This window comes from Patagioenas fasciata, chromosome 3 (assembly GCF_037038585.1).
Source record: "Patagioenas fasciata isolate bPatFas1 chromosome 3, bPatFas1.hap1, whole genome shotgun sequence".
Taxonomy (NCBI): Eukaryota; Metazoa; Chordata; class Aves; order Columbiformes; family Columbidae; genus Patagioenas; species Patagioenas fasciata.
Genome location: NC_092522.1, coordinates 103696244 through 103709825, shown reverse-complemented (window position 1 = coordinate 103709825; position 13582 = coordinate 103696244). Strand labels below are relative to the sequence as shown.

Sequence of the window (13582 nt, the reverse complement as noted above, 5' to 3'; positions counted from 1 at the left end):
TCCACTGGTAGAACTATACTGAATTCTCCTCAAATTTTTTATTTTCATTAGCGGACAGAGAACAATAGTTTCAAAATAATTTAAAAATGTCCAGTTTTAAGGGGTCTTCTATAAAATGTAGTTCTATTCTGAACAATCATACAAAAAAGTCTTAATGGCTTATTTCATAAAGTAATATGTCAGTTTGAAGTCATATTGACCACTGCCTTTAATGATGGAAAATAAGTACAGCGTGTCTAGACCAAGAGATGGGAGGAAAGGGTGCTGAATAATTTTTTTTCCTGTGCATCAACAGGATTTTTTTATTAACCATCAATCAGTCTTGCACAAAAACACTAATGGAGATAAAATTGTGTTTGTATGGCCAGAATCCCAACATTGAATTAGCATCATTGCATGGGTACTGCTTAAAGCAGTAGGTCTGCAGACCCTTGTTGCTAGGACAGCCTACACAGGAGGAACGTTCAGCTGGCAGCTTCATTTCAAGTGTGAATGCACAAGCCTGGATGTTGAGGGAAGATAACTGCTAGCTGGAAATACATTTGAGATATGTAACGGTGTTAAATCCAGCTCTTCCTATGATACTGGTTTTGGAGCAGAGCTGTGGTTTACAGCAGCCAAAGTCTACTGAAAGTTTCCTTTCTCCCTGACAACCACATCCTTATCTTATTAGACACTCTGCTTTGCCTGTATTGAATACTTTCTAAAATCATCAAGCTAGTTTAACTTTTTGCAGAAACTTAAAATATTTACATTTCCTTAAAGGCTATGTGTTTTAAATCCTGTTGGTCCATGCCAGGACCCTTGAAGGCCAAGGCAACCTGTAATCGAGTTAAAACAGAACCTGTTTGTTTTGAAAGGAAAATCTGTTCCTTGTACAGTTGGGTAATGGTCTTTGCCTTGGTCTTCTCAGCAGAAGGCAGTATGTGGCAGTGTTTGCCTGAGCCTGCAGGTCAGCTTGACCAGTTTTGTAGTTCCTAAAGATAAAATGGCCATGAGCCCAGCTGTCATGCCTGATGCTCCTAAGTCCTTGATATTACTGGAAAAGATTATCTAAGTATTATTGGTGGTTTTCTGCAGCCTCAGCTGCAGTTTGGGTGTCAGGCCACAGCTTGGGGTGGGAAGAGAAGCTTTGCTGGGCTGACGCTGCTTGTGTCTCCATGTGCTGCTCAGGCTGCCCAGTAGTGCAGGGAGCCTGTGACACTGTCTCCCACCACAGCAGGTTTACACCTCAGGCAAAGGGCTTCTATCAATATTGAGAGCAGAACTGCTGTGGTTTAACTGTGAAAAACATCATTGGTTTTGACTAAGATGCAAAGTAACACGGAGATGCAACAAACAGCCTGAGAAATACCCAGCATGCAGCCTGTCTTTCTGTTCCTAGTGGTGTATTTATCTGTCACAGCTACTGTAAATCACCATTATAAGTAGATAGTTTCAGCATGTGTTAAATGAGACGTGCTAAGACTGGCATGGATAGCTCCTCTTTGTTTTAAAAACCTTGTATTTTTCTCATCTATCAGTTTCCATCTTTTGTCCTCATACTGAATTGCTTTGGTGAAGACATAACACTTTTACTACTGCTAATCACTTGGTGATGCCTGCTTACTTCATGGAGATTTGAGAAAATCTTTGCACTTTTGAAAATTAAGTAAACTGGGAATTTACAACTCTAGCTTACACCTGATTGCTTTCTTTTTTAGTTATTCCCTGTAGTGAGGAGATGTTGCCAGCTTATGGTGAAGTTGTCTAAGTTAGTACTAACCAATTTATCTCTAGTACTGCAATATAATCCTGATGACATTTGTGTCTGAGGTGAGAACGTAAGCGTGAATGATAGAGAATCTTGTCTAAAAATGTAGTATCACACCTCATCAGGAAGCTTTTTATTCTCTATATGGTTATTAAGTGCTTTTATATGTTTTAAAGTGTTTACATAAGCTTTAGGGAGCTCTGCCATGGACATTCAGAAAATTAGGGAAAAGATAACTCCATGACTGCTCATAAAAATGCTGGTGCTTGAATGATTTTTCAGAGTTGGGATGGACTTAAATATAGATTGTGAGTCTCTAGCTTTGAGGTTTTTCTCAAATGGCCTGCATAATAAAATCATGAGCAGAGTTATTAATTTACTGACAGTAACATGATGACATGAAGTTGCAAGGGAATAGGAGTATTATGGATGATACTATTGCACTCAAAATGAGTAAAGCACCTGGAGAAACAATTGAATGGGGGGAAAGAAAAAAGGGATGACAGTCAGTAGGACAGGCCCATGGTGTGCTGAGGCAGAAGCAGATAACTTTACAAGTACAGATTGAGGAGGTGGTTGAACAGAAAGTCTGCAAAAGTAATTTTTATTAGACCAGCAATCTAAGGACTGGTTAAGTATGTAATATTGTTACAAACAGCGAATGATCAATGGAATGTGGACAAAAGTAATCATGATGCAGTGCTTCTAACAGCTCTGCTAGAATAGCATGTTCAGGTGAGAAAGTTCTGCACTCTCAAGTATAGGGAGCTGATGTAACTGCTGGAGAGATGCCAGTTTAAAAAGTGATAATAAAGAATTTTAAAAACAAGAAAAAATAAGTATTTTGATGTTTAAAAGATTAATTAAGTGATAATGTTAATTTAGCTTAATGAAGGGGAGACTCAGGCATGGTCATGACATACATAAACTCTACATGTAAAAGACACTGCAGAAGGAAAGGAAGTACCTGCTGGCTGAGATGAGGAGTAAGAGGCCAACGATTACAGTGAGCGTGATGTTAAGTTGGGAATTTGGGAAAACTTAAAGGTCAGGAAGCATTTGAGCAGATCAGATAGAAAATTTTAACTTTTTGGCTTTGTTTGTAAGAGTGTAGATAAGAAATGTGTCAGGAACAAGACGTGTACTTGACCCTGCCCATGAGAAGCTGGACAGACTAAACTCGCTTCTTGCCTTCTGTGATTCTTTGATATCTTTACATGATTTAGTCAATTACAGACTAAATTAGGCAGAAACTGGCATTTAATGTGATAAGTGTTCTCTTTTCCTTTTTTGAAGGTTGAATGTGCTGCTTATAATCCTGAACCATACCTCCCTGGTGAGACAGAGTCAGATTCCTGTGCCATGGAACATGGTTTCCTTTGGGTAAGCGTCATCTTTAAAAGCTAAAAAGGAGGTTATCTCCTGTTTGTTTGCATTGTTTTTTGTGACTCGCAGCGGGATATGGATCTAAAATAAATTTGGGGTTGTTCTTTTTTCTTTTTGGGTTTTGTTTGTTTTAAGCTAGATGTCTGTAAAGGCTAGCTTGTAGTTTTGGACATGTGATTTTGCTGTTCTCTGTAGGGTGCCACTTATTTGTATGTGATTTGTTAGTGTGGCACAGAACAAATTCCAAAGTGCTGAGCACATTCAGGAGTGAGTTATGTGCTGATTTATAATGAGGGCTGCTAAAACCCATATGAGCTCACACTGTCCTATTGTCTGTTGCCATATTGTAAAAATGTTTTAGCCGTAAATCATCTGTTTAAGTCTGTGCACAGGGAAAAAAAAACCCTCTTCTGGCATATTGTTATGACCTCAAATATGCAGATATTCCAGCAGGCAAAGTGAGATAGCCAATATTTTTATTTTTTTTTTTATTTAAAGCTAATGATTTCAGTAGCTTTTCTTCTTACTACAATACTGAAATTTTAAGGGAACCCTTGTGAATTAAAAGTGGAAGTTAGGAATAGCTTTTGTCAGTGGTCTTTTTCAAGTGACCTCTAGAATTTCTTTTTGACTTTGCTATTTGTAAAAAGTCATCACAAATATATGCCAATAAAATCTTTATACTGGCACAAAATGTTTCATTTATTTTCTATTTGCTATGTTTTTTCATTTCATATAAACATAGAGAGTTACTAAATAAAAACACTTGTGCTACTTGGGCAGACATTTGTTTTTTACTCTTCTCAGATCCCTAAAACGTAGAGATTTGTGGACATATTGATGATATTTAGTTCTGGATCAGGGAGAAGCCTGGGATTCTGTATCAGCAACTTGATGAAAGGGATTATGTTAATAATCCATCTTTCTTTTTGGACAGAGCATTTATTTGTACAGCTGTTACTGTGCAACAGGCAGGCCTCAGCTATATTATCAGTTTTAAAGAACCTGAGAACTTAGAACACCAGTTATTAAATCAATTTGTTACACAGGTACTTGTTGTAATTGCATTACATTATATATATACATATGAGTCAGACATCAGAACAAGCCATAATATTCCTCATTTCAAAGTCAAAAGAACTGATTTTGTGAGTATACAAGGGTATATAATGTTTTGAAATCTCTTGTTTATGTCTTAGTGAATGAAAACCTCGTATTCACACATATAACTTGAGATGCGCTCTTCAGTTACCATTCCAGTCATTCTTTCTTGTTAATGCTGATCTTCCTGGAGAAACGTGTCAGTCTTGGTCTTTTTTTTTTGTTTCCTCTTTCCAATTCAGATTGGCAGTTGTACTAATCAGATGGGCCAGATTGCAATAGTCTCATTTCAAAGCTCCGGCCCCAAGGTTATTGAGTGCTTCAATGTGGAATCACGGATTCTCTGCATGGTCTACATACCAGAGGAGGAGAAAATGAAAGAGCAAAATAAGGCTTTAGACTCTGAAAATGTTCTTGCAAAAGCTTCTAGTGTGCCTACTATTTGCCTTGGCATGGAAGAAGGAAGGTGATTCTCATTTTTAGTGTACTATGTATGATTTATTCATTAGGTTTACTATTCTATAGCAAAATTGTGTGAGATACTTCCAAGAAAATGTTTTCTTTTTAAAAAAGTATCTGTGAATACCCAGTGACCTCAACTTACCCTTTATACCTAAATCAAGCAGAAAATACACTCCACATGATATTAAAATACAGTATGTAGTGTTTGAAATTAAAATAATATTAGTCTTCAGTGAAAGAGGATTTATTCATCATACATCATGTCTGAAAAAGATAAATATTACTTTTGTAATGTTACAACATAATCTTTAGGTATTGGAAAATTTTCAGAATGATGAAGTGTTAAATGAGGAACCCATTAACCTTCTACACTGTGATATTGTGCAGGATTTGTCATGCGAATAAATAATATTTCTGTTTACTATTGAAATGAATTATTTTGCTCTGTTTGACCTGATGACCTTACGGAGTCATCACTTGATTTACATTGAAAAACAAAAGCTACATTTTCTAAATTTATGAGTCTGTAAGCAAACAGATCTTGTTATAACTAGTGAGGCCATAAAAGTATGTGACTACATGTGATTTTTGAAGGAGTTTCTAACCAGAATAAGTGAAGGAGAAAAAAATTCTCCAAGGAAAATGCTATGTTTCTAGAAATTCCCACATCTTGTACTGATTATCTTTGCTTGTGAAGTGGAATTAGTTCTAAATTTATTTATTCAGTATTCCTAACATACCTATAGTAATCACCTGGAGGAATGATGGGAATTTTAAGTGTAACTTATGTCTGGTAGTGAGTTTTTCTTCTCTTTTCCTTAGTTCTCCAGGTAATGCTTAATCTTTTTTTTTTTTTTTTTTTTTAAACTAATAGAAAATTTTGGATAAACTCATAATAAGGGCTGTTAGCACAACTTTTATGTCTTTTTTTTTTTTTTTTTTTGATAAATGTTTCTCCAGAGAAGATAAAATGAAAAGTGTTGTCATATGGCAATGCTAAGTAATTGCAAATGGTCTGCATAGACATTTTGGGGGGTCAAGATATTCCTTTCCATGCTTGTCTTCCTATGTATGGAAGTAGAAAATCTTTTTTCCCCCAGTGTTTTGATCGAAACCACTTTTATGTGTATTCTAATAAGAACTAAATAAAGCATTTTCATGGGTTTATTTTTTCTTGCTTCTTTTTTTCTAGTATTTCCGTTTACAAGAGTTGCCAAGGCTCAAAGAAAATTCGACTTCAACACTTCTTCACTCCTGAGAAATCAACTGTTATGAGCTTAACATATATGTCTCAATACTTGTTTGCTGGCTTGGTAAATGGAAACATCTCAATCTACACAAAAGCAGAAGGTAATGTACTGATATGATTTAATAACATCCTGAGGAACTCACATGTCAGTATATTTTGGCGGATGTAGTTTTCCACTATTACATTTTCCGAAAGTCCTCTGTGAAACTGCTGAAGTAAGATTACTATACTTCTCAGTGCTTCTGAAAAGACTTCATACCTTGTTTTCTCTTTTTGAAGGATAGTAGATATTTTGATACTGTTCCCACTTTTACCATACGGTACATATGAAAACCGATTTATACCCATTAGCTTAAACCCCAAGGTCTTCAGTGTTACAAAAGTCCAGAAGTTTTTGACAACAGGCAGTATACTGTATTTTATGCAGCACAATGCTAATTCCACACAACTACCCGGTATTGGTGTTTATGAAAGACAAAAATTTCCTATATCTCATTTGAAATTACAGCCTCATTTTCACTGTACAGATACAAGAAGTCTTTCCTATGTGTGCAGCTCATATATTTAACAGTTTGACTCCTTTTTTCATAAGCATCACGGTTGTTTTGTATTTAGCTAGGTCATTGCTAAAATAATTGGAATAAAAGAGAATTCCAGGTGATATTTCTGAACTAGAACTGTCTTCTCCAGAGCTGGTTTGGGTGCTTCCCTGTGTACTTCCAGGACGTCTCACTAACTTTCCTGCAGTACTGCGTACATATAGAATGAATTTAGTTCAAAATCAGCAAGGCTTTCCTCAAAGTTTGAAACCTGAGGTTTTGAGTGAGATGTTAGCACGGAGATACCTAAGTTACCGAAGTACAGAACCAACAGAGATCTGGTGAACCTTATTAGTGTTAGCTGCATGATGAAGGTTGTCATACTTCTCTAATGAGTTGAGTCCTGTAAATAGTGCAGTTGCATTTGTGTATTATAGCACTATACTAAATCCTGTCAGCCTCTAACTGGGGAGCCAAGCTCAGTATCTTGAATCTTGGAACAAATTGTGTGTCCAGTGTTAGATGATATAAAGTCTTAGTCTGGGAAAGGTACAGGGTGCATTTTTTTTTATTCTTTCAAGCAACAAAGAATCTGAAAAATGTGTTGGGAAAGAGATTTTCTTTCACCTGTTGTCATCTTCAAGCCAGTGGGCTTCCTGTTGAGCTGTTCTCTCTTATCTGAAGCCAGACATGAGATTTCAGTTCGCTTTAAAAAATATGTATTTAATTTTTTACCATCGTATAGCATTTTTTCTTTGTTTCGGAGGCACAGGAGTGAGGTCTTGATCCTAGTCTTGCTATATCATTTTTGTTATTTCAGTTTCTTTACGTACCTGGGTGGGGTAGTAGGTCAATCTGTCATCTTCTCTGAATGGGGCTGGTGTATTTAAGCTGCTTAAGACTGCAATTTTTATCACTGAAGTTCTTCCAGAAAAGACTCCTTCAAAAACATGAGTGGCATCCTTGGCAGCATAGGTAAGAAAGGATGCGTGGGTTGCATATTTACAGAGGTTGTTAAGGATGGGGCAGAACTGTAAACCAGACTGAACTCTGTTCTGAGCTGGAGGTGATGTTGTATTAACCAGGATCATAGCATCCCCTGTTTATCTTCCTCCGAAGACACCAGTTCTGCGTACCTAAGATATTCATAGAACCTGTCGCAGTCTATTTCTGTATTGCTGAAGCTCTGAGATGGGAAATACACATTCATTTTTTTTCTGATTCAACTTGTAGCCCTTTCCCTTACAGCTTGATCTGTGTGATTTCAGTTCTCTGTGCCTCATGAAAGTTGTGTGAGTCAGCTGCCCCCGTGTTAGCTTTCATATTCCTTATATAATGGCTGGCTGCTCTGGTCATGTGAGGCATCAGCCCTGGAGGGGTGTTTTTATGAGCACTGACCTATTTTACCAAACAAAGGAATCCAAGTGGTGAAATGGGAGGGAGAGAGGGGGAATGCAGCCTCCAAAGAGCTTTGTACAACTCATCTGGGTCGAGTCTGTTCTACAGAGGGGGTTACTTCCCAGCCATGCACTTCACACTTGGGTTTTGGTCTGTCTGCATGAAGGAGATTAACAAGAAATTTAAAAGTGAACATGAAATATGGTCACTGCATTACGAGACATCTGATTTGAAGGCTGAGAAGGATAAACGAGATTGGATGCACAGGTGACATTGTTGTGCAGGCTGTTGCAGGCCTCCATGAATGAGAAGGGGTAATCTTTCTTCTAGGATGAAAATCCACCTCGCAGTCCACGTTAGAGTTAGGATCTGTTCTGCCCATAGAGTCTCTTTCTCTATGGGCAGAAAGGGAAATTGGATCAGTTCAGCCACTGAAGCTCGATATCTTTATGTGTGTAGTCAGAGACCCACAACTTCAGCCATTTGGTGCTCAGTAACGAAATAGCTCTAATTTCTTTTGTGGCTTATTTCATGTAAATATCCAGCTTGTTTAGAAACAGCAAGTACTCTTTCCTGATTTTTTTCACAAGAGAACTTCGTCAGATTGACAGCATCCAGAGTGCTTTCTGGCTACAGAAGGTCTTGTCTTGAAGTAATTAAAAATGGAAACTGAGAGCAGCTATGTATAATAAACCTAGGAACATGTGACACATTAGTGGTAGGGTTGAAGGTGCCCAGTGAGGCTTCCTTTATGGAGGGTAGTAGCGTTTTAGTGAGATACTTCTGTATCTCACTATTAAAAAGTACTTGAGCTTGAATGTGTTGGAACATAAATTAAAAGCAAAGTCAATGGGGCGCTGATATCGTAAAATCTGCTCAGTTCTTAAATGTGACCTAATGTGGTCTGTGAAAATGTCACAGGAAGACTAGGATGTAGGACAGCTAATATGTTAATCCTAAAGACAGGAGCCCTAATAATTAACCTTAATAATAATTAATTTTATGTGGGTGAGAAGACTAGTTTGGGGAACCGTGAAACAGCTAATGCATTAAATGCTGTTATATATAGCAATGCTAGTGATGCAGTTTATAGGGCTATTAACTTTTGCACAGTTATCAGTCTGAAATACTGTGTATTTAGTGTTTGTTTCAGACTGAATTATTAAGAATATTTCCAGGCAAAACCCTTCTAGATGAGGTTAAGGGAAATGTACATTGTATTGTCTTTGTTTAAAAAAACCTAACAAAACCCCTTTGTGATGATTGCAGACGGCCCAGCAGATGTGTTTTCTGAGTGACGTAATAGCAAAAAAGGTCAGCGCGTGTTTGACTTCCACTCATAAAAACATCTTAGGAAAGGGAAATCACAAACTTTATATAATATAGGTGTATTGTTCCTGACATACTGGAGTCAGTTCCAGCTACTTCCTTTCTTCTAGACATTGATATACATTTCCTTTCCATAAAGTCCCGTAAAGAGTATGGAGAGAAACGGGAAAAAGAAAATAAAAACTCAGAATGATTGTGGCAAAGAGTAGAAGAATTAATGTATTAGTGGTTTCGGAAAGAGTTTGGTTAAGATACCACACCTGTGGTGAACCCTTGCACCCTCTCGCTGAGAACACGTGGACATACCGGAGAGAGTCCTGCACAGGGCCATGGAGGTGATGAAGAAACTGGAGCATCTTATTTATGAGGAAAAGCTGAGAGAGCTGGGACTGTTCAGCCTACAGAACAAGAATTCTGGCCATGCACAGAACAGAAGTTTGCATTTTTCAGAGAGACTTTGCTGTTTAAAAACTTAGGCAGCTCTGAAGTTGCTCAAGAGTTTTGATGACTTATCTATCCAAAGAGACCTCATGACACTAATCAGTGATCACTTTGAGGACCTTAATATCAAGGAAAAAGACCAAATCTGACAAGAAATGTAAGAGTAAGGTGAAACAATTACAACAGTGAAGAGTCAGCAGGTCAGTTCATTAGCAAGATACCTTGATCAATTTTGCAAGACAGTTGTGTACTTTGGCAAAAGTAGGGAAGGAGGAATACATGGAATGTAAAGCACTGATGTCAGACTTCAGAGCTTGAGTGGATCCACACGCTGCCCCAGTGTGTCTGAAGAGTGCGGTTCTGGAGTGTGATCGCCACTTGAAGCGGATGTGCTGAGAGGTATTGCTGTGAAAAGCGAGGCAAAGTATTAAGCTGTTTTGGAGAGGACTAGAGCAGTGATATTGAAAAAGAAATAAATACTTCTGTCTTGACTATGTTATCACTGTTAGCAGTATCACCCAATACTTGTTACCAGAAGTATGTTGACATCGCTGTCAGTCTTACTCACATACCTCACGCTGGGACTTCCAGCACCAGCCTCCTCTATGATTTTAGTTAGAGGTCTGTCAGCTATTTAGCATGAAGAATTCGTTGCATATCTAGGAAAAAATTCCTGTATGCATGCGTAGCACAGAACATCGAGTTACACCTTGTTTAAACCAGCAGACCTGAATCTCCCAGCTTATTTCTGCATTATAAGAAACGTGCTAAACTTTTTACTTCTGTAGCTACTGTCTTACTCCTCAATAAAAGTGCTGCTTTATGTACCATGTGATAGAAAAAATGCTTGTGCTCCACTGCACAAATTAACCAACAACCACTGTTCCCAGGGCGTAGTTGGCAGCTCTGTTGAAATCATCAATAGAGCTGCTAAGCAAGAGAGGAAGTTACCAACAAAAAAGGATGTTCAGTTCAGCTCAACTGAAAGTGTAAAGGAGAGGAAAAGTACTACAGACTTTAAAAAGACTTTCTAATGAGATAAGGTATATTTTATTAGGTTATGTCACATGAAGACTTGAGAGCACCAACAAATTATAATTATAAAAAGTACTACATATTAATAAATTATTTATAAATTAAGTAATAAGAAGCAGCTTATTTTTATAAATTATTGTAAAATAATGTTACTTACCATCATTGGGTTTTATGGAAACAAACCACAGAAAGATAAAATAGCCAATATTCTGCCCTATATAATGAACATGGTTTTAAAACTTTTCCTGTCTAATTTGATTAAATTTGATTGAATAGAAGGATACCTGATTTTCCAAAATGTATACGAATCACAAGACTTATAGCAAAATGCACTAATGGAAATAATGTCCTTGTATATAAAAGTCTTAGAAATATTTTATGAGCTTAAGATATGTTACTTGGATGAAGCTAAAAGGCCTGTTGTGAGCATTGCAAGATACTGTTCAACATTGGGATATAAACTATGGCACGTAAATATTGGAAAAATATAATTTATGGTGAGCATTATAAATAGTGGCATAACAGACATTAGTCCATAGACCAAATAGTGTTTAAAAACTATATTCTCACGTTCTAAATATTGATCTAATGTATAAATATCAGAAGTTATGACGTCTTCTTTCTGGAAACCCCTAGATTTGATAGTATATTTGACTCTGTTCCTGCAAATAGCTGTATTTGCAATCCCCATAGAAGCCTATATTCTATTACAAAAATGTTATAGAGACTGCAAGTCTCATGTACTAGATATTTTATTATATCTATAGTGAGAGTCTATACCTGCTTTGATGTGGTCGGCTTAAGATCCATTACAATCTGCAAATACAGTTATGTTTCTGTGGTGTTAATACTTGCATGGGCTTTTTTCACAAAGCAGAAGGAAACCCCCTGTCCTTTCTCCCATGGATTCTTTCCTGTTTCCACAGATGTCAGCCTTCGATTTTGTATTTGCTCAGGGTGCAGATAACTATATTTTCTACATACAGACTAGTCTCTGCTTACAGGATATAGATTCCTCATATTGCATCTCATTTGATATGTATATACTTATCTCATAGGCAGAAGAAGTTTGTCGAAGTTTGTCTGTGGCTTTTCATCATTCTAGAGACAACAATGACCAAAGAATCATCTTAAAACTAAACCAATGTATATTTAGAGAACAGAAACAAGGCATTGATTGAACAGAATTTTAAGACAAGCCACACTTTTGTAGACAATCCCGTGGGTATTCTCCAGCCTGGTCTCTGGGAGCCACTTTATGTACATCTCCATGGCTTATTTTTATTTCACTCAATTCTTGCTTTTCAGAGAATAGTTTGTAAGACTCTGAAAGCAGCCGTGCTGGGCTCCTTGGGCTGGCTTTGTCCTGTTGTACACCTTGAGATTTTGTTGACAAGCTACTATTTCTTGCTTTTTTTCTTTTTTTTTTTCCTTAGGAGAAAACCAATTTATTAATATGGTAACTAACCAAGGATTTTTAATGTCAAACAAAGCTGTTCCATATCTTTTGTAAGTGCTGCCTTGAATTTTAAATACATGCATAGCACCAATTAAGTTGTTGAACCTGCTTGCATAAGTATGTCTTGCATTGGCAGGTGTTTACACAAGTAGAATATAGATAATACTTCTCTTAGATTTTAGAAGCAATGAACTTTGAATTAGACAACACGGAATAGCCAACGTTGAACGTGAAGTCTGTGCAGGCAGGTACTGAATAGCGTCGCCTGAGATCTGCAGAGAGGCAGAGAGAGCATTACATTGTCTTGAAGGTGTGATTTTAGTAGTCTTGAAACAATTTGTGAACTTGTTAAGAAATTTTTGCAATGAGTGGTAAAATTCTTGGTCAACAAAATGAAGTTGTGGTCTTGGTTTTAGCTGGCATACACAGAAGTATGTTGGATTATCGGGCTTAATCCCTTGCCTTGCTTGAGAGGATTTGTATCCGTGCTTGCAACTCCCAAGAGATTTCCATGGCTACCATGAAATAAGAGGAAAGAGATGCACGCTGCTTAATATCTCCTCCTGGTGCCATTCCACTCTGTATAATTAATTAAACGTTCACTGAGGCAGGGACCAGAACACAGCTGACCCATCGTTTAACTACTGCCGTAATTACCAGGCTAGAGAGTTCTGTATGTGTCTCCCTGTCTCCCTGCACACCCCTCCCTTTTTTCCCCTCTCATCTGTCTCAAATGCTGTCTCATCTGGAAGACAGCAATGGTTGCGGGAAGAAATAAAAAAGCCCTACAGAACAGCTTTACTACATGGCTCAGGTACCTCAGCAGAGCAATACTGAGCTTCAGATTTTTCCTGGGCTGCCATCAAGTGGGATTGCAGTTTCTTTGCATGAAATCACGGTAACATGAAAGACATCAGGTCTGTCTCTCAGCTTTTTCCTATGTCCAATCCCAATAAACTCTTAAAACTAACTGGGTTGTTCAGTGATGTGCCAACAGCACCAACTGAAAATGGTTTTGTGAGAGCTGAGTTTTTATATGTATATTTGATGAATCAAATATTTGTAACACAGGTAGTATTAATAAAATTGGTAAAATCGAACTTACTTTATTACCTTCCAGTGAGTTACTTTAAAATTTTTATTTTACAATCAACATCCACTTGAGACCAGTAGTAATTTTCCTTTTAACTCAAAAACTGTTACAAATGCTAAATAATGACTTGATAAAAATTAATAAAATGGCTGACTGCTGAGGAGTTGTATGGAAGTTGAAGGCATGAAGATCCATATCCAAAACAAAACCAAACAAAAACCCCAAACAAGCTAACAAACCCCAACCAACCAAAACCTTAGGTGCTTGAAATAATTAAATTTAAGCAAAATTTAAATCCTGGAGTCCACAGTTGAGATCCTGAAAATCACCATTCACA

At 37.3% G+C, this 13582-nt stretch overlaps 1 protein-coding gene across 7 annotated transcripts in view; it reads left to right on the top strand.

Moving 5' to 3' along the window:
* ARHGEF10 (Rho guanine nucleotide exchange factor 10) overlaps window positions 1-13582 on the top strand; it is a 116239-nt gene that overhangs the window by 81717 nt on the left and 20940 nt on the right. For all 7 annotated transcript variants that reach the window (XM_065834202.2, XM_065834198.2, XM_071807007.1 and 4 more), the window contains 3 exons: window positions 3050-3136; window positions 4483-4706; window positions 5895-6052. In XM_065834202.2, the coding sequence (XP_065690274.2) occupies window positions 3050-3136; window positions 4483-4706; window positions 5895-6052 (469 nt within the window). The remainder of the gene's footprint in view (window positions 1-3049; window positions 3137-4482; window positions 4707-5894; window positions 6053-13582) is intronic.